The sequence below is a fragment of the Capricornis sumatraensis genome, chromosome 7 (genome assembly GCF_032405125.1).
Source record: "Capricornis sumatraensis isolate serow.1 chromosome 7, serow.2, whole genome shotgun sequence".
Lineage (NCBI taxonomy): Eukaryota > Metazoa > Chordata > Mammalia > Artiodactyla > Bovidae > Capricornis > Capricornis sumatraensis.
Window position 1 is genome coordinate 113,458,273 of NC_091075.1, and position 24,171 is coordinate 113,482,443.

The window sequence follows — 24,171 nt, forward strand, 5'->3', positions numbered from 1 at the left end:
GGTGCAGCTCTCTTTTGTGTTCACGTCTCTCTTTGGCTGTTTGCTACTGATGTTGGGCGACTATGCAAATTGAATAATATCCTCTCCCCACCCCCTTTTAAAAATATAACTTTATTGACTCATTTTTTCGGCCGTGCTGGGTCTTCACCGCTGCCTGGGCTTCTCTCTAGCCAGGGCGAGCGGGGGTTGCTCTCTAGGTGTGGTGCCCCGGTCACCCTTTGCAGCGGCATCTCTCGCTGCGGAGCACGGGCTCCAGAGGGAACGGGCTTCAGTAGTTTCGGCACACGGACTCAGGAGTTGCAGCTCCCAGGCTCGAGAGTGCAGCCTCAGCAGTAGTTACTCATGGGCTTAGCTGCTCGATGGCATGGCAGGGAATCTACCCAGACCAGGGATCCCACCTGGGTCTCTGGCATTGGCAGATGGATCCCTTACAAATGAGTCACCAGGGAAGTACCCCCTACACCCCACAACTTATGTCCACTGGTCTCAGTGAATGCTTGAAAATAGGTTGTTTGCAGATGTGGGCAAACAAAGATGAAGTCGTTCTTGCCTAGGAAGGGCCCTGATCCGATGACCACTGTCCTCAGGAGGTGAGAGACACTGGACCCCAGACACACCAAGGAAAGCTCCAGGAGAAGACAGAGGCCGGACACACTCTTCCTCGGGCTTCCTGGGAGAGCCAGCTCTGCTGACGTGTGGGTTTCAGACTTCCGGCCTCCGCTAAAGTGGAGAAGACGTTGCTCTAAGTCAACCGGTTTGTGTGATGTGTTACAGCGCCCTAAGAGAATAATACAGAGACTTCATTGACATCTGTCATTTGGGTCAATTTTTCAATGAAATGATTATAGAGTCATAATTGTGAAATCATTCTTTTATTGTTCACACACATATCTGCTATTGATACTCATTGAACGTTCTCTAACAAGGGGTCCAAGCTCCCATTTGATGAAATGCACCAAAATTCCTGTATTGTTCCAAAGGCTAAGTGGGAATTAACGAATGTGCTACATATTTAAACTTTCATGGAAGGCTCAGATGATAAAAGCACAACTTGTAAAAAATAAAAATAAAAATAAAAACAGACACCCATGCTTTCCTCTCTTTGGCCATTGGGCACACAGTCCCTGTGATCTCACTGGGCTCTGTGAACGCCTGAAGGGAGGTTACTTTCCCAACATTTGGAATCACTGCACATCGAGAACTGGTCAAGTCGGATCTGTTTACAAACTCTGCTCAAATCGTCTGTGTGCCTTGTTCTGCACGAGAACGGGAATTAGCGTGTCTCATACTGTAACAAAAGAAATACACCAAAAGCAGCACGTCATCATTAAGAGGAACTGACATCACGGACTACAAAGACAGCTTAATGGTTCCAAACGGTACAGAGCAGTTCATTACAGCCACAGAAAAAGTTAGAAGGTATATTTACATTTCCTTCCCGTTAAAAAAACCAGAGATATAAACCACTGTTTTATCTATTAGTAAATTTAACATAGACAATTTTCATTCATTCCACAAGGATTTCTTCAGTATTCACCCTGTGCCAGCTCCTATTTTAAGAGGCCACACCCTTTATGTTCATCTGGGCATATCTGTTGCAGTTATGTAATTTTAATATTATTAATTCAGTTTTAAAAGTTCATTCTCTAATAATAAAGCCCTCCCCAGTCTCATCTTGGAAAATATGGCTTTAAAACAAGGCTTACTTTTTCATGGGTACAGTTTGAACCATGGGTACAGTTTGAACCCTGGGTTTACTTTGAACCCTATCAAATACAAAAAAGGGAGATAATTACAATTACAGCTTAACAGTTGCACCCGCCCCCCGCAGACACACACACATTTTTACTTTAATACAGATGCTGACAAAGCAAGTTCAGGAGAAACAGGTGTTGAGAAGGAGGTGACCAGAGTCAAAATGAACACAGTTTGAGTATAAGTTCACTAGGCACAGAGTGAAGGGTGGACCACAAGTCAGAATGAAAAGTAGTAAAAACAGTTACAAAGTAAAGTGCCAAGTCCCCGAGACAGAGGAACTGCAAAGAAGAAATAAGAAGGCTGATTAAGACAGCTGAGACGAGTAAGCAGGAGGAAAGATAAGTTAAAATAAGTGTAAGAAAATCTTTACAAAGGAAACATCTGATTAGGGGTGACCCCGCCACTTTAAAAAGCAATCGAGTTCAACCTCATCAGAGCCCTTTTTAACAAGTGCTTGGAAGGTGGCGCCACTCAGAAGCCACCGCAGCCTCTTACTTGTTCTCGGGGTCATCCTCATACACATCTTCAGAATACATTCGACGGAAGTACTTAGCCAGCTTCACGGCAAAAATGACAGCAGGAAGTAAAAGTATGGTCGCTTTTCCCATGCCAAACCAAAACAGATTCTGGGGGCGGGGGGAGAGAAAAAGAAAATCACGAGGATTAGATGCTTGAAGATGAAAAATGGAAAACAACACGGGTTTGGGGGGGGGGATTTAATTTCGCATTCTTTTTTAATGAATTCTAATTTCATTGACTTCAGATGAGCCAACTACCGGCTGAAGGGCTAAACTATTATTCTAGTTCATTTCGTCTACCTGAAAACCTGGATTTGATCCTCTTGTATTTATTTTTACAAATGAGGCACAGAGGCAGAAAGCTGGCGAAGAGAGATTAAGCACCGAGGGCTCTGAACAACTGGGAAGGGCCCTCCTTGGTGGCTCCCCTCTGCAGCCGGCACAGGCGCTCGGCCAGCATGCAGACCTGGGCCCCAGTCCTTGTCCAAGCTGTTTTCATGTGATGGTGGCTCCTGAAACTTTCTGACTTTGCTCTGCATCTGAACAGTGCAATGATAGCATCTCTTCCCGGGACATTATTGTGTGAGGCACATGAGGCTCCCAACAACATTCCGTGATGAACTTAACCAATCTAGAACAACAGTCACGGGCTGGATTCAATCCTGTTCTGTCTAAGAAGCAACATTAAAGTATTTTTTAAAAGATAGCTGCTGAGACTTCCCTGGTGGGACTAAGGCTCTGGGCTCCCAGTGCAGGAGGCCCGGGTTCGGTGCCTGGTCAGGGGATTGAAAGTGAAAGTGAAGTCGCTCACTCATGTCCAACTCTTTGCGACCCGGTGGACTGCAGCCCACCTGGTTCCTCCGGCCATGGGATTTGCCAGGCAAGACCACTGGAGTGGGGCGCCATTGCCTTCTCCATATACACACTACTATATATCAAACTTCTTGTGGCTCAGAGGATAAAGCTGCAATATAGGAGACCTGGGTTCGATCCTTGGGTCAGGAAGATCCCCTGGAGAAGGAAATGGCAACCCACTCCAGTACTCTTGCCTGCAAAATCCCATGGACAGAGAAGCCTGGTAGACTACAGTCCATGGGATCGCAGAGTCGGACACGACTGAGTGACTTCACTATAGAGTTCACTGTATATAAAACAGGTGACTCGATTCACTTTGCTGTACTGCAGAAACTAACACAACACTGTAAACCAACTATACTCCAATAAAAAATTAATTTGAAAAAATGTTTTAAAATTTATTCTACCACACACACACAAAAAATCAGCTAATACCTACTGAGCAATTGCTCAGGGCAGGCACTGGCCAACACGCTTCCCATGGGTTTTAAAATTTAGATTCAATCTTTCAGACTAAATTGAAAGCAGTCATATGTTCTATTTTAATCCTAGTGTTTTAAATATTGCTAACTGGTGGCTGTACAATATAAACTAGTGGAAGGACAGTATTATGGAGTCAAAAAAACAGGAATGGATAAGAGCTTTATTTAATTCCATAGGTCGCATGTGATGATTCAAAAAATTCACCACTATTACATTTCAACACAAAAGAGCTAGCTAGGCATCTCAAAACTGATTTCATTATAAATGCAACTTCATTCAAAGGCACTAGATGGTCAACTTCATTCAACTAAACTCAATACAGAGATCTGGTGTTCCAACCCCTTGTCCCTCTTTACTATCATTTATCATTTCTAAGATTCTGTGATTCTGCCTAGAATTGTTTACCACCATCAACAAAAATATTTAATCACTTTAAACCAATCAAAACCATCAAAGGAAGATACACCACCAGAATCATTTAAACCCCATTCAAAATGGTTGGGTCAAAATTCCTGAAAACTAATATCCTTTATAGGAAAGAGACTATCTGGCTATCCCCTCAAAACTACGTGTCTTTCTGCTACACAACCATGAAAAATGATTTTGCTCGATAGATGCAGACCTGGAGATCTCTCATACGGTTGAATTAAAAAGCAGACGGCAGAATAGCAAGTATAATGAATTCCTTTTTATAAAAATATACATATTCAAGGCAGGCAAAAAAGATGAAAAAAATAAATACCACAATTAAGACAATAGCCCACTTAGGTCGGTGGCAAAATTTTCGAGTGTTCCTTTACATATTCCATATCACCTTAAAATATACACATACAGCCTATATTATCTGGCCTTCTTCTCAATAAACAAACTTTTAGATCCCACTAGATGCCTCAACTAAGAGTTCACATGTCGCAACTAAAGATCTCGCGTGCTGTGAAGACCCAGCACAGCTAAATAAATAAATAAATATTAATAAAAAAACTTATGGCGCTGCATTAAAAAAAAAAAAAAGATAGCTGCCAATATTCCTAAGTCACATGTCGCATAGAGACCTCGGTTTACATCTTTTCAGGAAGAGTCTCAAGTCAGACCTCACAATGCCGAGCCCTGGTTCCCCCAGGACATCACCACCTGGAGCTGAGTGCTGGTTCTTCCCTTACATGGGCCCTCCGCCCCCAGCTCGCTGCAGGCCACACCACTAGCCCTGGCAGACGTGGCACCCAACATTATTAAGCTGACCCTCCAACCAGAACTGACAAGGCCCATGCATGACCTGCACGGCTCTGTGGGCACCACACACCAGCCAGTGTCTGATGTTGGCCTGCTTTGTAAACCTACCGCTTGCCACCTCCCTGTCTTAGGATAATGCTGGAACCCTAGAGTAGCCCACCTCACTGGTGGAGAGGAGTGGATAGGAGTCCGTCTGCCAGTGCAGGGGACACAGGTTCGATCCCTGGTCCGGGAAGATTCTGCATGCCTCGGAGCAACTAAGCCCGTGAGCCAGAACTCCTGAGCCTGTGTGCTGCAGCTACTGGGGCTGGTGAGCCTAGAGCCTGTGCCTCCGCAACAGGAGGGGCTACCGCGCCCACGCAAGCAATAAAGATTAGCTCCTGCTCACTGCAACCAGGGAACGCTGTGCAAAGTAAGGAAAACCCAGCGTGGCCAAAAATAAATCAGTACGTAAAAATTTGAAAAAAACCACCACCAGACCTTCGGATCTCAGCCACTGCATTTCTGCTTTGTTCCTGGCTAGGCTTAGTGTCGGACACGGTTCCATCATTTGGCCCAGAATTTCCAGTAAATCGCTTCTCCTTTCCCACGTGTTCTTTTATTGGTAAATTTCTACACTCTCAACACTGTTTGGAGAGTCTTTAGAGCTTTATGACAACCATACCTTTTACTGGAAGCTGCCTCAATCCTTCTGGGTACAATTAAGATATTAAAACAAACATGTTTGTCAGCCTGGAGTCTATTTTCCCAGCAGAGACAATAGTCAGAACTCTTCCTTCCCCTTTAAAACACCTTCTATAAAGCTCTCGCCAACAGTCTTCCTGAGCATCTTCCAGGTCTCCCTTCCAGTGGTTCCCGATTATCCGGGAGAGGCACCTGCTAGTTGGGTGATTTGACTGGCTGCAGGCAGGCAGGGGAGACTGGATGCCGGGAGACCAACTTAGAATGAAGCAGCCTAACTGAGGGCTGCCCTAATGAGGGCTTCAGCCAAAGCCGTCAGCAAGGACTCGAAGCAGCAAACACAAGGGTTCAAAGTCAGAAGAGGACAGAAGTAGCCAGGAGGCCAAGGGTGATGTCTGCATGGCTGGGAAACGGGCAGGATCGTCTCCATCCAGGGAGGAAAGTTCATCCCTGCAGAGACACATGGGCCAGGGAGATGGAGGGATGGAGTGATGTGAATGCATGGTGACGGGCAGCTCTCGGTCCATCCTTACGGCCTGTGCCAGGTACCACTCCTGATGACGGGCACGCAGCAATGGCAAAAACACGTGCTTTAGGCGTCCAAGTCTAGTGTGTGTGGTAGGGGACAGGTCTTAGTCAGAGAGACACCCCAGTGCCAGTATAGACAGCACAACATCCCTAAAAGCAGAGAGTCCCAGAGAGTCCCACAGGTGTGCAGACAAGCGAGGAGCTGGGAAGATCAGAAAAGGCTTCCAGGGGAAAAAAAAAAGAAAGATATATTTCAGCTGAGATCTGAAAACTGAACCACAGCTCAGCTACTAACAGTGAACATTTATGGGGTGTGTTAATGCACCAGGGAAAGTGTCAAGGGCTTTCCATATCCTCTCCCTCTGAAGCATCGAAACAAGCTCTGAAAAGCTCAATCATTTTTTCCCAAGTCACAGAGTTCAGAAAATGTAGAGGTGGAATTTGAATTCAGAGCCCGTGTTCTCAGCCATTATATTCTAAGACCTCGAGGCGTAAGCTAGGCGGCGTAGAGGTCTGGAGGGGAAGAATGAGAGGAAGGGAACCTGTGTCTAGTTTCCAGGCAGAGGAAGTGACACCGGCAAAGGCCCTGAGGTGGGGAGGTACAGACTCTTTTAAAGAAATGAAAGAAAACAAGAGTGTCTGGAGAACAGTCAATAGCGCGATGCAACGGTCCAAGTGTGGCCAGCCACGCAGGGCTCGTGGGTAACGTCAAGGACTGGTGGTGTGAAGTGGTCCTGGGCCAGCCGCCGAAGTGCTTCCAGTGCAAGGAGGCAGAGGATGGACTCGTGGAGACATCGGTGTACAGTGAGGAGTGACCCGGAGCCAGGAACAAAACTGATGAACCACAACTCAGCGGCCCAATGGGAGCATCTCAAAGGGCTGCTCACTCAACAATCAAACCGACTTTGCTGCAGTTCTAGGGTTACAGAGAGAGCTTCACTAAGGTTCACTAGGGTTACAGAGAGAGCTTCACTAAGAGTCCTTTGAAATGCTGGCAATCTGCACACCACTGATGGCCCTTTCTAATTATTTCAGACAGATAAAGAGTTTTCTTGGGGCTTCCCTGGTGGTCCAGTGATTAAGAATCTGTCTTCCACTACAGGGCACGTGGGTTCCATCCCTGGTCGGGGAACTAAGAGTCCACATGATACACGGTGTGGCCAAACAAAAAGAGTTTTCTTCATGGGGGTCTCCTGACTTCTGTAAATAAAATTCTACCAAGGAATGAAGATAGGCAGGGAGGACATTGAATTTTCTAGCCTATTAGTATCACAGCAAATTCATCTACAGTTTAGATCTTAGGTCTTGAATTCTACGACTGTAACAGACCCAAGCAGAAGGCTATTATTCTCTTTTTAAACATTTTTTTATTTTTTAATTTTTCTTTATTATTATCATTATTTGGCTGCCTAGCAGGCAGGATCTTAGTTCCACAGCCAGTCACTGACACCACGGCCACTGCATGAGGAACATGGTTTTTTTTCCACTGGACCTCCTGGAGCTCCAGGAACCTGTTTTCTGTTATAGCATGGACTATCATTTGGAGAACGCAAAAGATGGTGAGTTCATTGTGTTTTCCTTCGAAAGATGAAACTCTTACCAGGGGGTCGATGATGTAGCTGCACAGAAAGACGTTAACAGCCGAATCCATCGCAGTGGCCGCCGGTTTGCAGGCTGCAAACTGCTGGGTGATCTATGGACGTAAGAGACACAGGCAAACTTTGATAGAGCCACACCCACACAATCCCACACAACGTTCAGCTCTGCATCTCCAGGTTCCCTGGATAAGGAGCTGAGAGCTGGTTCTATGGATGAGTTCTACAACACATGAAAGCATGTACTTGAAAACAAGACCCCAATTCTCTCTGAGCCTCGCTTTTCAGTTCCCTCATTTGTTATTTGTTTATTCCCTAAGTTGTGTCTGACTCTTTGAGACTCCATGGACTACAGACCACCAGGCCCCTCTGTCCATGAGAATTCCCAGGAAAGAATACTGGCGTGAGTTGCCATTTCCTCCTCCAGGGGATATTCCGGACCCAGGGATCGAACCCGTGTCTCCTGCATCTTCACCACTGAGCCACCAAGGAAGCCTCCAGGAAAAAAAGGAGAAGTGGGTGGCAGGGGATGAGATGGTTAGATAGCATCACCAACTCAAGAGAAAATGAATTTGAGCAAACTCCAGGAGATAGTGAAGGACAAAGGAGTCTGGTGTGCTGCAGTCCTTGGGGGCCCAAAGAGTCAGACACAACTGAGCAGCTAAAAAAGAGCGCTTGTTATTTGGAATAGTCAGACGCAAGTGGGTAGACTCTGGAGAGAATTAGAGTACACGTGGCCAGTACAATGTCTCAGTCTGAATTTCTTACCTGACCCCTTTGCAATCTGACAAAGTATGTGGGAAGAAAATGGAAAGTTAAGTAATGAATATACGTACATTTTACAACAGGGGTCGGCCAACTTTTTCTACAAAGGGCCAGAATGTAAATATTTTAGGCTTTGCAGGCTAGGCTGAGACATATCTGTTGCTCCACTCTGCCATGGTGGGGTGAAAACAACCACAGATGAACAAATGGGTGTGGCGGTGTGCCAATGAAACTTTATTTACAATAAAACCTTATTTACAAAACGGGCAGGACCTGCAGACCCAGTCTAAGAAGACATTACTGAGGTTAGAGTAAACAAGTTTATTGAATCAACAGATGCCCCAATCCCATCAGATTAAGAAAACTATATTCATTCGCTCAAAAACCTCTGGAGTGAGGACCCTAAGCTATTAGATAGCTCTTCAGGGCAGAGGTGTGTCCTATTTCCTTTCTTTACTGGTTGACTCACCTCCCCCTTATCATCCACCTTTACACGACAAGGCAACTCATGTTATGAATAACCTTATGTTTCTCCTAGCTCAAACAAATCTGTATACTCTCTTTATAGGCTTTTTCAAAGTTAGTTATAAAAACCGGGGGAAGGGTGCATATGGGCCAGTGGAACAGCACAGCAAGTCCAGAAGTGACCCCACCCGCTTAGGGCGAATGGGCCTATGACGAAGGAGGCAAGAAGACACAATGGAGAGAAGACAGTCCTCTCCACCAGTGGTGCTGGGGAAACTGGACAGCTAGGCCTAAGAGAATGAAAATCGAACATTCTCTAACAGCATATGCGGAAGTAAGCTCAGGATGGATTAACGACCCAATTGTGAGCCTGGATATTATGAAATACCTAGAGGAAAACTTAGGCAGGACACGCTGATATAAATCACAGCAATATTTTTTGGATCCATTTCCTTACACTCTGAGGCTTAGAGTAATGTAAACAAAAGTAAAAATAAACAAATGAGATCTAATTAAACTTAAAAGCTTTTGCACCACAAAGGAAACCATAAACAAAATGAAAAAACAACCCATGGAATAGGAGAAAATACTTGCAAGTGATGTGACCAACAATGGCTTAATTTCCAAAATAAGTTTGCACTGCTCAATACAAAAAAAAACCCAAACAACCCAATCAAAAAATGGGCTGCTGCTGCTGCTGCTAAGTCACTTCAGTCATGTCCGACTCTATGCGACCCCATAGACGGCAGCCCACCAGGCTCCCCCATCCCTGGGATTCTCCAGGCAAGAACACTGGAGTGGGCTGCCATTTTCTTCTCCAATGCATGAAAGTGAAAAGTGAAAGTGAAGTCGCTCAGTCATGTCTGATTCCTGGTGACCCCATGGACTGCAGCCTACCAGGCTCCTCCGTCCATGGGATTTTCCAGGCAAGAGTACTGGAGTGGGGTGCCATTGCCTTCTCCCCCAAAAATGGGCAGAACATCTAAATAGACACTTTCGCAAAAGATATACAGATGGACAACAGGCACATGAAAAGATGCTGAACATTTCTCATTAGTGGAGAAATGCAAATCAAGACTACAATGTGCTATTAACTCCCACCAGTCAGAATGGCCGTTATCAACAAGTCTACACGTAAGTGCTGGAGAGGGCGTGGGGCAAAGCGGGTCCTCCCTGGACTGTTGCTCGGGATGGAAACAGCGCAGCCTCTATGGAGAACAGGACAGAAAACAGCACTAAAAACTGAGCTACCGTCTGATCTCGCGGCCCTGCTCCTGGACATGTATCTGGAAAAGGACGAACCTGGAATCCGAAAAAAACTACATCCCCATGTTTACACGAGCACCGAGGACACTGGCCGTGACGTGGAAGCAACGTCGTCTTCCAGGTCTTACGTGTGACCGCCGTGTGGCCCCTCGTCCAGTGTGGAGACGCAGGAGGCGACGGTGCGGAAGCCAGCGCAGTCCTGACCGCCCACCCACCCCGGGTGTGCCCGGCGGGCCAGCGCCAAGCAGACCCCGAGGCCTTCAGCTCTGGGGGTGGGGGGTGTGGGGGGCAGCGGAGACCTCAGGAAGCTGGGCTTTGGAGGAGAGGCAGGCGCCTGGTCTAGAGGGCGGGGCCCTGGGGAAGAGGAGGTGCGACATGCCCAGAGCATCCTGTAGAGAGAGTGGTGAATGTCTCCCGGAATCAGATTACAGCTGGGATGCGGGGTGAGTCAGGAGAGCGGGAGGAGGGCGCTCCGCCAGTGAAGGGCTGGAGCAGAGCCGGAAGAGCTCCTGGTTGCTCAGGGTGGCCTAAGTCTCCCCGCCTCACTAGACTTCCCGGGGTTCCTCTTGGCCGGCTGCCCCTCCCCCAGTGACTCAGCTGCAAGCCCACCCCCTGTGGAACAGTCCTCAGTGGGGACCGGCCCAGAGCCCAAGATGACAAAAGGCACTTGTGAGATGCTAAGTTCTCCACTGGCCGTGTGCTGGGAGCAACGTGCGCCACTGGAAACTTCACTCTGCTCCTCGACATCTCTCTTTCGACCGACTCATGGAGACCCAGCTTTGTGGACTGACTTTTGTCCCCGACACATTCCCAGGGTGAAGTCCTAGCTCCCTCTGAATGTGATTGTCTATGGAGATGGGGTCTTGGAAGAGGCAATTCAGTTACAGTGAGGTCACTAAGGGGCCCTGATCCAGCAGGACCGCTCTTCATATTAAATAAAAAAAGAAGAGATTGGGACACAGACTCATGTAGAGGGGAGACTCTGTGGAAACACAGGAGAAGCCACGGAGAGGCCTCAGAAGAAACTAGCATGCCCACAGTTTGAACTTGGACTTCCAGCCTCCAGAATCTTGAGAAAAGAGAACTGTTGTCTAAGCACCGAGTCCACAAAGACACCAGTGATGTGTTAATCACAGGCTCAGTGCTGCCCGAGGCATGGACAAACCACAGCTGCAAATGACCCCGACAGTAAGCTCATGGGTCAGCAGGGCAGACACAAGAGGCGGCCAGCATTCCCAGAGCGACGAGCAGAGGGAGCCGGGGTGCGGTGGGGTGGGGCACAGGGCGTGGGGGTCGGCGTCCGTGGGGTGGCCCCGGGAAGACACCCAGGGTGGGCCGCGCTTGTGTGACTCCTTATGGTTTCCTCCACTCGTGGCCCATCGGCTCAAGGTCTACTTATCTCCCGTCTAATTTCTGAATCCTGGTTTTATCCTAGAAAATTACTGTCCCCAGACATAGCCCCCGTAGGTCCATCAAAGACAAGCCACTTACGGTCATCTCGACCCACTGCAGATACCATTCAAAGTAGCTTATTATCTTACTCCCGAACTGCTTACTTTCCTGGAAAGACATCAAAGAGCAACAAGGCCATTAAAATGATTCCACCGCTCTCTAGCGAAGCACGAGACTGTGGTTGCACACCCCCTTCCTGGTATAACAACTTACTTCAACAACAATTTCGGACAGCTGGCTGGTGAGAAAGTCCTGGGTAGAATTCAAAAAGAAAATGGTGGTGGACACTCTGACCTGCAAAACACGGCAACGGGCGACACAGTGTCAAGAGACACAGGGCTTTCATCAGACAGTTTGTGTATCGATGCAAATACGGTTCACGCAGCCCCAGGGCACCCTGACTTGCCAGTGGAGACTGTTCCAGCAGTTCGTGGTTAGTGACGCCCTCCCGGCTTTGGCTCCCAGGGCGTGGGTGCACGTCCCCACTCCGCGATGAGCCTGCGGACGGGGTGCGGCTGGGCTCGCCCTGGGCCGGTTTCCCAGTGAGAATGGAAACTTGTGGGCAGAAGCCAGTGAGGTTTGGAGGCTGCAGTGTCTCTGTGAGGGTGGCCTGCGGCCATCCACACATGCACTGTCCATGTCCACACATGGCTTCCCGCTGAGCGGACAACCGTGGGCCAGGATGCAGTCTGCGCTTACACAAGTCTTTTAGAAAGGGGAGGATGGGGAGACCCAGTCCGATGTTTCAAATGGGTGGATAACTGAGGCTTGATTTTACTTAAAATAACTGCAAGACCCAATACCTCTGAAAGTCCACGTGTACTTTTGCAACAAGACCCCAAGACAGAGAAAGAAAACACATCCTTACCTTCAGCCCACTGGTCCTGTAATGAAGCCTCTTCATTTGTTTGTTCAGGGTGCTCTAGCGAACAAACATGTTTACCGGTAAGTGGAACTAGATCACACGACCTTTGTGTCCACCCCCTGCCCCCGCATCCCCACGCCAAGTCAGCCATCAAATCTGACCTTACTCTGTGACAGTTTCATTCAAGAAGAAAACACCAGACACGGGGAAGGATATGCACCTCACGTATCTGGGTGTAAGAAAACCTGAAGAAGAAACTCGGAATACATCTTCTGGAGCTCTGATGGGCAGTTACTCACTGGTGACAGAGCCGCACGACCCTTCCGAGTGGGTTGTTCAGAGTAAAACCTGCCCCACAGCAGAGGCTTCATTTGCCTGGTTTAGACAAGCGGTTGGCAAACTTTATCAGTTCAGGGCCAGATAAGAAGTCTTTTCGACTTTGGGGACCACACTCTGTCCGAATCTCCCCACTCTGCCCTTGTAGCCGGGAGCAACCACAGAGCATCTGTACACGGGACAGGCCAGGCCCTGCTCCAGGAGAGCCTTGCTTCTAATAAACAGGCAGCAGCAGGGGCATTCCCTAAAAGCCCCGTGTTTCTGACTCCGCGCTTGCACTGCTGATGACCTGGCTTCGATCCCTTGCTGGGGAAATAAGATCCCAAAAGCCACAGGCTGTGGCCAAAATTAATTAATTAATCAAATAAAAAACAGGCAGCAGGCTGGGGTGCATTCAGGGGCTACAGTCTGCAAAGCCCTGGTTTAGGTCATAGGTCATATCTATGGAACAACTTGCCTAATTGTAAGTCAGCATAACTCTGCAAAGGCCAAGGAGGCCTGTGTCTACTTGAAGGAAAGCGTTTAAGGGACATGTCCAAACAAACTTAAAATGGTAACAAACTTGTGCAGGGCATAAAGTATAGCACAAGAAGAACTGTGATGAGCCCAAACACAGATGAAGAAAATTCTAGAGGACTTTGTGAATTAGAAAGTCAAGAGGGAACATGAAGAGAGAGATGATAAGAACTAGCTCTACAAGATTCCAAAGTCGGAGTCAAGCCAACGCATGAGCTTCTTCCAAGCTGAGCAGGCTGATCTGGAAGCTGGTTCCCCTGACAACTGCATACATGACCCCCCACCCCAAGCACACATCAAGCATAATAATAACAGCTCCTGTTTGCAGAGTCCCTCTGGGATGTCAGATCCTTCATCTCCAAGAGCCAGGTTAACAGTGAGGCAAGGACCCCTCCTCTTGCTTTTAAACAAGAAAAACTAAAGCTACCAGTCTTGGGAGAAGCAGAAGCAAGACTTGAAATCAGGTTGACAGGACTCAAGAGCTTATGTTCCTTCTCTGCTTCCTTTCTGGCATTTAAGAAAGAAGCCAGAGGGTGGTGAGAATAAAAAGAAAGGAAGGAACCGAGCGAGGAAGACTGACAAATATACACAACCGTGGGTACAACAGGTGGCTAGTGTGTGAAATAGACGGCTCCCTGCTGTACAGACGGGGAGCTCAGCGCCGTGCTCCGTGATGACCTAGACGGGTGGGAGGGGAGTGGGTGGGCAGATCGCTCAAGAAGGAGGGGGTATACGGATACTGACGGCTGACTCGCCTTGCTGTAGGGCAGAAACTAACACGGTGCTCTGAAGCAGCTATTGTTGGTGTTCAGTGGCTAAGTCATGTCTGACACTTTTGCAACCCCATGGACTGTGGCCCTCCACGAGTCTCTGTCCATGGGATTTCAGAGGCAAGAACACTGGAATAGGCTGCCATTTCCTGCTCCTGGAGATCTTCCCAACCCAGGGGTGGAACACATGTCTCCTGTTTTGGCAGGCAGATTCTTTACCTCTGAGCCACCAGGGAAGCCCAAAGCAATGATACCCCAATTTTTTTTAATTAGTTATTCAAAGCAAAAAAAAAAAAAAAGAAGAAGAGAAAAATGAGAAAGTCGGATGGAAGAGAGGAGGGAAGACAAGGGGAACACGGAGTAGACCTAAATGCAGACAGAAAGGACGCCGCGTTGCCATCGTGTATGGCAAGGTGTGAACACAGAGAGCGTGGTAAGAAAACACTAGGTAAGGCCGAGTCCAGCACTTTACCACCTGCGTGGCTTAGGAGAGCCTTTTAAGGCCATGAAAAATGAGAGTAAAACAGATGGAGGCAACTGCGCATTTAAGCTGTTCACACACAGATAAGACAAGGAGGTGTGAACATTGAAAACGTGTCCTCTTCAAAGCCCAGCTACTAGCATTTCTTTTAAAAATAGCTCCATTTCTTAGCCTGAAAGAAAGTGAAAGTGAAGCCGCTCAGTCGTGTCCGACTCTTTTCGATCCCATGGACTGTAGCCTATCAGGCTCCTCTGTCTATGGGATTTTCCAGGCAAGAGTGCTGGAGTGGGTTGCCATTTCCTTCTCCAGGGGATCTTCCTGACCCAGGAATCGAACCCGGGTCTCCCGCATTGCAGGCAGATGCTTTACCATCTGAGCCACCTGAGGTTAACTGAATTTGACCTGTGTGTGAGACGAAAACTTATCACCGGGCTAGGTGAAACGGACTTTGCACAGGTCACAGTGACATAGCAAAAGGTGTAGACTGTTACCATTGAATTCTGCAAAGGAACGACTTGATTCTGATGGATATTTATTAAGGTATCTACGTGACTTTTCAAGCTGGTTTTCAAGTGTCCTGAGGGCTACAAAGAAAAGACAGTAAATAAACATTAGTATCTCCTTCCAGACTCTGGAGCACTGTCTCTAGTCACCGCCAGACACACACGTAAAGCCCTTCTTATATGATGATGGGCTTGGAGGGATGGTCCTGAGATCCCCGTAGTCCCTGGTGTGGACAAGAGCCAGACTTGGCCAGGGCATGGAGCACTGACCCCCAAGCCCAGGGTCCTGGCCACCACACTCTGCTTCAGGAAGAGACCAGGCACAGCCATTCGCCACCAACCAGCAGAGGAGCTGGCGACGGGGAAGCTTGAAGGGTCTGAGGCACTCTTTGCCCTTCCGTATCTGTTCATCCTTGCAGCCGTAAAGCAAGTGTGATCTTGCTCCTACGTCCAAGTTACCATTCCTTATACTGCAAAAATATGCATGCACTGGTGTGGGGCAGTGGAGGGGGGATGGTATGAAAGCAGACCAGTGCTAAAGCGATGGGGCTGGGGACAGCATCGGAACGTTGCCCTGGGACGCTTCACAAGCTCATGGACCGTCAGGCCACTCGGCAGTGGCCACTGATGGGAGCTTTTCAACAGGCACAGAGGGGCATTTTTATACCAGGGCTGCCTGTGGCGCCAGGAACCTCTTCCATGGCTCCTCTAAGAATGGTATTGACCTTCGCCCTCTATAGCAAGGACAGCCTTGAACAGGATCGTCTGTACTCACCAGCTGGTTGGCTTTTCTTCGGATATCATTTGCAAATGAGATAAGATTTACTCTTGTGGGACTTCTTTCGGTCTACAAAGAGGTGTAGAAAACTGTGTTATGGAGATGGGATTTTTCAACCTTAACCTGTAACATGCAGAAGGGAATGGTGGCCCACTCCAGTACTCTTGCCTGGAAAAAGCCCATGGACAGAGAAGCCTGGCAGGCTACAGTCCATGGGGTCACAAGGAGCTGGACACGACTTAATGACTAAACAACAACCTGTAACGAGCAACAGAGTAAACATGGGCCCATAAACCCAAGGTAAGGCTAGGCAGCCTGTATTCTTATTTACATGCACAAAACAGCGTGATTTGTTTTCAACCATAAAATGAATCAAAGTACTGGTACCTGCTGTAATGGACATGAATCTCAAAAAACTTAGGCTATATGAGATGGACCAGTGAAGGGCATCACACAGAAAAAGGGCACCCCACTCATAGGAAATATCCAGATAGGTAAATTCATAGAAGCCAAAATGTAGCGTGAAGGTTGCCAGGGGCTGGCATGGGAGATGGAGAGCAATTACTTACTGGGAGTGGAGCTTTCTGTTGAAGGTGATAAACACGCATTAGAACTAGTTAGAGATGGTAGTCATGTAACATTGCAATTATACTAAATGTTAGTGAATTATTCAGTTGGTAATAAGTTAATTCAATGCTATGCAAATCTCATCTCAGTTAAAGAGAAACAAAAAAAAAAGACAAACAAATTAAAAAAACATGCAAAAGATCACCCAGGAACACACGGGTCATACCGCGTTCAAGTAGGCAGCATAGTCTATATCATCTATTCCAGAAGATCTGAGATCCATAAGGGTTTTCATTCCTGTTTTATCCAGCAGTTCTATATCCTCAATTCTTATATTCATATTTTCCAAATTACTATTTATGTCTCCAGTATGCTGCATGGTTTAAAAAAAAACCCAAAAGATTAGTAAGTCCACTCGTCTCTAAAAATGTCACCGACTTAAAGCTTTAAAGGAGCAATAAAATTTCTCAAGCCAAAAATAAATACACATACACCTGACTGGCATGTCCTCCTCGTCCCCGAGTCTTCCCTCCCAGCCCTTCCCCAACCCCCAGCGTTCCTCGCTGGGCCCCAGGCCAAGCACCATGTGAGGACCTGGGATGCAAAGCAAAAGCCTGCAGCATCTCCAACCCCCAAAGATCTCAAAAGCGAAGAGGATACTGTGATAAAGGCCCAGGAACTGCATCGGGACACGAGCCTGGCAAGGCAGCGGGCTGCGGAGGGCTTCTGAGAGGAGGTGGCTTCTGACCAAGTCTTGGCAAAGAGAGATGCTGAAAGGGGCTCGGCGGGCTGCTTTCCAGGGGAAGGAGGTGGCCTGCCCTGGACTGGGTAGTAGAAACACTCCAGATCATGGGCATGCAGTTGGTGACTGTGGGATCTTGTGTGTCCAGGGGGCACTGCTCATCATTGAGAAAATGGCATCATGAGTGAGTGAGCAGAGGGCATCCCTTTGGGGCCTGGCTGCAAAATGATATTGTATCCATGAGTGCATGCAAGGTATGTCTAGAGAAGCGAATACAAAATTTGTACACAGCTTTCAAAAAGCCTCTTGACCTTTGAAAACCCTCAGGCCACCTTGACCTCATGGCGCCCCTTCAGTGATGCCTCCATACTGAAGCCGTGGGGCTTGGGGAACCACTTCTTCCTCTGACTTTCTTTGATATCTGCTTCTGTGTTGGAAGCCCAGAAGACACCAGCTTCCTTAGCTTCTTTTCTACACAGCAGAGAAAGCCAGGAGGCCTCTAGGCATGAGGGAGCGGGCACCACCTAGGCTAAGGGCACCAGAGGCCTGGGCTGCTGGAGCCTCCTCGCCCCTCCTCCCAGCCAGTGTGCTCTGCAGGGGCCTCTCCTTGGAGTCTGAAGACTCCAGACTCGGCTGTGGGCTTGGGTAAAGGAGGAAAAGTGCGCATCCATTCAGTCCCTTTCCATCCTTGCTGCCATGCTGTGTCTTGCCAAGGGCTCACCTAGGAGGAGCCCTGGGGTCCCGCCACCATTCACACAGAGTAAGGACTCTCTGGGCCACAGTTCTTGTCCCTCATCAGCGATGTGACAGAAAACGATGGCTGGCCTGGGAGAATCAATACCCCGGGAAGCAAGCAGGGTTTGTGCCTCCAGGGACTTTGACATTCAGCAAGCTAAACCCTTTCCCGTGAAGGGTCTGCAAGGAGAGCCCTGGGGATGCTTTTGTTCCATTCACAGGAGAAACTCATGTCTCAGAAAGTCAGCTGGTCAGGGTGACGCCAAGGTCTTGGAATTAGATAGACGTGAAGTTTGTACAGCCTTGCAAATTTACTAAATCACTTCAACTGGCTCATTTTATCTAATGTGAAATCCACCTCAAAAGAGAAAACGGGGACCACTGAATTTGGTAAAAAACATGTCTATTTCCTGATTGGTCCTAATTACTCACCTTTGTTGGGGAAGGAAATGGCAACCCACTCCAGTACTCTTGTATGCAAAATTCCATGGATGGAAGAGCCTGGTAGGCTACAGTCCATGGGGTTGCAAAGAGTCGGACACGACTGAGCGACTTCGCTTTCTTTCTTTCTATAGTTCCTTTTGGAGACAGAAATGGCAACCACTCCAGTGTTCTTGCCGGGAGAATCCCATGGACAGAGGGGCCTGGTGGGCTACAGTCCATGGGGTTGCAAAGAGTCGGACACGACTAAGCACCTAACACAGACACACACTCACCTTTGTAATGTTGAGCTGTTCACTGACATTGTAGATGTGGTCGAGCTTAAGTGTGGCATAAAGGCCTTTATTTTCTTTGCAGTCACTGAGGGAATAAACAGAGAAGTCAGGATGCAAAAGGGCAGTTGTGGCTACCTCTGTCCACTGCGAAGGATGGAGAGAAAGTTTAACTGTTCATCTTTGTTTAATCTGTGAATATGAACATGACATGGCAGCTGGGTGTCAATGCAGTAAGCTGCCACCAGTGTCCCCAGGAATCCCCCGGGGGGCCCACCACTCCTGACACCTTTCCCTCTTTTCCTTAATGTTCCATGTTTGGAACAGATGCAAGGTGAAAGGTGAAAGTGAAGTCGCTCAGTAGTGTCTGACTCTTTGCAACTTCATGGACTGTAGCCCACCAGGCTTCTCCGCCCATGGGATCTTCCAGGCAAGAATAATGGACTGGGCTGCCATTGCCTTCTCCAGGGGATCTTCCCAACTCAGGGATCAAACCCAGGTCTCCCGCACTGAAGGCAGACACTTTACCCTCTGAGCCACCAGGGAAGCCCACAGGAGGACAGGTAGATACTCTAGCCTTAGTGCTCTGAGTGATAACAAAGTTTACAAACTGGGAAGACATAAGCTCTAACCTGAAAAAAACAACCCATGTCAGAGAGATGTGTGTTACCAAGCATTATCTTCATTAAAAGATTTAATAAAAAGTTATTAGAAGACTGTATCAGGCTTCCCTGGTGGCTCTGTGGTAAAGAATCCACCTGCCAATGCAGGAGACATGGGTCCGATCCCTGATCTGGGAGGATTCAACATGCCATGGGCCAACTAAGCCCATGAGCCACAACTATTGACCGTGTGCTCTAGAGCCCGGGAGCCACAGCTACTGAGGCCGTGTGCCCTACAGCCTGTGCTCGGCAGCAAGAGAAGCCAGTGCCCTGAGAGGCCCCTGCAAGGCAACTGGAGTGCAGCCCCTGCTCACTGCAGCTACAGAAAGGCCTGCTCAGCAACGAAGGTCCCCCACAGCCCAAAATAAATAAATAAATAAAATTATGTATAGAACTTTATCCACTGACTTCCTGGCAATCCAATGGCTAAGACTCTGCACGCCGAATGCAAGGATCCTGGGTTTGATCCACCGTCAGGGAACTAGATATCACATGAAGCAACTAACAGTTTATGTGCTACAATTACAAATCCTGTGGGCCGCAGTTAAGGGCCCAGTGAAGCCAAATAAAGAAATAAATTTGTTGTTAGTCAGTTGCTAAGTCATGTCCCATTCATTGCCAACCCATAAACGGCAGCCCACCCGGCTCGCCTGTACTTCACTGTCTTCTGGGGTTTGTCACATTCACGTTCATTGAACTGGTGATGCTGAATTTGGTGACGCTATCTAAACATCTCATCTGTCGTCCCCTTCTCCTCCTGCTTTCAGTCTGTCCCAGCATCAGGGTCTTTTCCAATGAGTCAGCTCTTTGTATCAAGTGGCCAAAGTATTGGAGCTTCAGCTTCAGTGTCGGTTCTTCTAATAAATATTCAGGGTTGATTTCCTTTAGGATTAACTGGTTTGATCTCCCTGCTGTCCAAGGGACTCTCAAGAGTCTTCTCCAGCACCTCAATTTGAAAGCATCATTTCTTCCATGCTCAACCTTATGATCCAGTTCTCACATCCATACATGATTATTGGAAAAACCATAGCTTTGGCTAGACAGACTTTTGTCAGCAAAGTCATGTCTCTGCTTTTTAATATGGGATCCAGGTGTGTTACAACATTCCTTTCCAAGAGCAAGCATCTTTTAATATCACAGCTGCAGTCACCGTCTGCAGTGATTTTGGAGCCCAAGACAATAAGACCTGTCACTGCTTCCACTTTTTCCCCATGTATGTGCCATGAAGCGATGGGACTGGATGCTATGATCTTAGTTTTTTGAATATTGAGTCTCAAGCCAGCTTTTTCACTCTCCTCTTTCACCCTTATCAAGAGGCTCCTCACCCTCTGCTATTAGAGTGGTATCATCTGCATATATGAGGTTGTTAAATATGTAAAAAAAACAAAAGCCCCCTATCAAGCCCCTTCCTGACCGTTCCCCTCCACGTTGCCAGGGCTGAGCTCTACCTAATGAACCTAAGGTTGCACTAAGGGTAGGGGACAGGGAGGGGCTGCCAAACGTCCGCTTTGGCTGCAAACCTAACCTGGCCTCACCTCTCCTAACTTCTCTGAAACGTGGCAAATGCCTTCTCGAGAGAGCTCAGCAGGGTGGCCACACCTTTGCACACATCCTTGCCACCCAGATGACCTTGTCCTGGGAGCCGCTTCCTTGTGCAGCTGCCAAGGCCCTCCGGCCCCGAGGGACGCCTGGGAGAACCTTCCAGAATCCTGGGAGGGGTGACGCTCCTCTCCAGGGAGCCCCAAGTAGGCTGGCATTGGTGATACGCTGACCACCAGAGGAAAGACTGGAGAGTTCCGCCGGAGCCAGAATCCCAAAGAGCTTGCAGATGAGGCCGAGAAGCTTGGCTTCCTTCTCGTAAGCCTGGTGGGGGTTTCATTCATTGCATTCATTGGAGTCCACAGACTCCAATGGATTGAAAGTGTCTTCCTAGAACATGCTGTTGAGAAGGCTCCTGTGACCCTCTGGGCAAAGCAGAAGACCCCAGGTGACGAGCAAGTCTGCCATGAGGGCCGGGTGCCAGGCAGATGGACCCCTCTGCTGCTTACTCAGTTTCCCTGGATGTGAGGGGAGCTGGTGATACTCAGCTGACTATGATCACCCTACTGAAGCAACAGGAAGGGGACCATGTGGTCACAGAGGCCCTGGGGGTGGAGCCGGGCTGGCGCCCAGGCGGCCTGACTCACGGCCTGGTCCTCAGGCTACACCACTGTCGGCCTGTGAGAGACTCAGACTGATGAGAGATGTTCACATATGGAGGGCTGGGGACGTCTTTCTGGCTTCTGCAAGATCTAACTCAAACTTTATGCTAACTGAAACAGATTGCTTGTGGCCTGTCAAAGAGACATTTGTATGTCAGCTTACATACAATGAAATTATGAAAGAAAAGGGTGCACTGACCAGGACAATGTACCCATCAAAACAAAGATTAAATGTTTCCCTCCCTGGGACATCAATGCTGGTCCTCCCTCAGTGATAAGACTGGTGCCAAGGCCATGCTGACTCGCTGTATACACGCTGATCTGTTTTTGTTTTTTGAAATCTTTAATGCATGTATCCCTGACGTATTTAATGTTACTTGTCCTGACAAGATATAAAACTGTGCTCAGAGCCATGGTTTCTGGAACAACTCCTCAGAGCTGTCTGAGAGGCTGCCTCCCTGGCTAGAGTCTGCAGTTTGGCTCACGCTGAAGGAGGAAACAGAACAGGTTCTATCTTGAAAGCAGGACTCCATCTTGGGCCGGACTGTGGACTTTGAGCTCTATGCCCAGAATCTATGGAAAGGACACATCAGCTGGAAAACCAGGCCCCTGGAAGGAAGAGCCCCAGGGCTCTCCATCGCTAAAAGAATACCCTAACTATCTGTGTAACTGAATAGAATCATATATTCTATTATGCTTATTGGGGTATGACTACAGGCCTATTGATAACTGTCCACTGTTAACTACCTAGGCTTAAGGTGTATGACTCACTGGTTAACTTTGATTGTCAGGGAATTTGGGGAGGTGGGTTTGTGCACGTACACTTAGGGTATATAAGATTTTCACAAAAACTTAGTCTTTGGCTAAGAGGAGACTCTGCCTTGGGCCCGCCGATATAATAAACTGCACTCCATGATTTGCATCGTCCTTCTGAGTGAGTTTGTTTCCCAGAACACGTGGCTACAACAACATAAAACTCTTTCCTATTCCTATTAAAGACTTTGGTATATTTCTGTTCTGTTCTTTTTTTCTGCTGTCCCACAGGCCTTGCAGGATCTTAGTTCCTGAGCAAAGGATGAACCTGGGCTCTGGCAGTGGAAGGATTAAGTCCTAACCACTGGACCTCCAGGGAAATCCCATCTTTACCATTTCTACTGAGAGACTCATCCAGTGAATTCTAAATTGTTATACGGCATTTACCTAGGGCAGGGTGACTTTCAAACAAGAGTTTTCCCAGGGTCCCAAGAATGTATTTTAGGGTCACCTCTACCAATGAATTCTAGTGATAAAGACAGAGTGACTTGGGATGCGCCATCCTAAGTCCTAGAGGGTTTTCTGGGGAAGACTGGCTTTTTGGTCTTACTGCTGAGACCAGAGACGGGCTTACTTCTGAAACTGGAAAGTTGACCATTCAAATGAAAAACACGTTGAGAGCAAAATTTTCATTGTAAAAACACAACATTCTAAGTAGCAAAAAAATGCATAATGCAATTATTCATACCTGTAAACTTGTTCAAAAGTGAGATTAACATCCGGTTTGTTAAGTACTAGGCCAGAGAGGTAGTATTTCCAATCCTCATTTAGTAAATATGGAGTGTCCAAAACCTAGAAGAAATTTAAAGACAGTTTTACACTAACATATATGCATATAATTAAATAATATTCTGTTAAACATATAATATTTGGGATATTTTTATTTATATCATGACTTACTTCATTGATTTTCAATTAAACTAGAAAACAGAAGTGTGATTGCAATAGACAGATCACTGGGTGGAAATCATAGGAATTATTAAGATTACATTTTTGAGAGGAAAATCTAAGTAAAATAAAGATTAGAAATGGCTAAAGAATAATTGATTCAGAATACCTAATAGGAAGCCATGAAGCAGTAGGCCCAGCTCTTCACTCTTTCTCCCTGGACAAATGGAGTTAAATCAGGCACATTCTTCAACTTCACATTATGTAATAAGATGGACTAATGAGTACATGACTGTATACATACTTGAGAAGTGCAAATGGGAAACACCCTCATTTTCAAAATATTCTCCTCTACTTTTTAAGAATTCCTTTTTTAACAATTTAATGTAGAATAAAAGATGATGAAGTCAGGCCACACGGAGATAGTGTGACAAACTGATGCTCCCAATTGAGTTTTGCTGAACCAACTGAGGAATTAAAATACCTCCACAACAACTGGTTTATCTTAGGAGTCCCTCATCTGATTTTATAACGGAGATGAGGTGGACGAATGTGTACAATAAAACAGGGAAGTGGAAACACATTTTTAAAATCAGAATAGGGAGAAAAACACTGGAAAGTCAAAATGAGAAGACAGACCTGTAGATCAAAACAATTTCATTAGTTAATGAAGCTAAACTTGGATACAGCACCCTAAAACCTGAAGTAGTTGGCTGTAGAGGGAGAAAGTGAAGTCCACATTTAATTCTCAACTACCTCGTCAGATCTCCACCAGGCACGACCCGTGAGGTGTGCCATTTAGCAGTCTCCTTCGCATCAATATTTTTTGCAGATTTATTTATCGGCTGCATCCAGTCTTACTGCAGCCCATGGACTCTCGAGGTGTGGCTCGCGGGCTCATCACAAAGGCTTAGCTGCCCACGGGCGGTGGGATGCTAGTTCCTCCACCAGGGATCGAACCTGAGTCCCCTGCATCGCCAGGTGGACTCTTAGCCACTGGACCAC

The 24,171-nt window shown here is 47.4% G+C and overlaps 1 protein-coding gene across 1 annotated transcript in view; it reads right to left on the minus strand.

Annotated features, from left to right (window-relative positions):
- Positions 1 to 1,233: 1,233 nt before the first annotated feature.
- PROM1 (prominin 1) overlaps positions 1,234 to 24,171 on the minus strand; it is a 117,960-nt gene continuing 95,022 nt past the window's right edge. Inside the window, exons 14-25 of the mRNA XM_068975453.1 lie at positions 22,967 to 23,070; positions 18,606 to 18,690; positions 16,639 to 16,785; positions 15,843 to 15,914; positions 15,056 to 15,148; positions 12,465 to 12,518; positions 11,810 to 11,890; positions 11,636 to 11,704; positions 7,654 to 7,746; positions 2,254 to 2,384; positions 1,707 to 1,766; positions 1,234 to 1,288 (exon numbers count right to left, since the gene is read on the minus strand). Coding sequence (XP_068831554.1) covers positions 1,234 to 1,288; positions 1,707 to 1,766; positions 2,254 to 2,384; positions 7,654 to 7,746; positions 11,636 to 11,704; positions 11,810 to 11,890; positions 12,465 to 12,518; positions 15,056 to 15,148; positions 15,843 to 15,914; positions 16,639 to 16,785; positions 18,606 to 18,690; positions 22,967 to 23,070 — 1,044 coding nt within the window. The remainder of the gene's footprint in view (positions 1,289 to 1,706; positions 1,767 to 2,253; positions 2,385 to 7,653; positions 7,747 to 11,635; positions 11,705 to 11,809; positions 11,891 to 12,464; positions 12,519 to 15,055; positions 15,149 to 15,842; positions 15,915 to 16,638; positions 16,786 to 18,605; positions 18,691 to 22,966; positions 23,071 to 24,171) is intronic.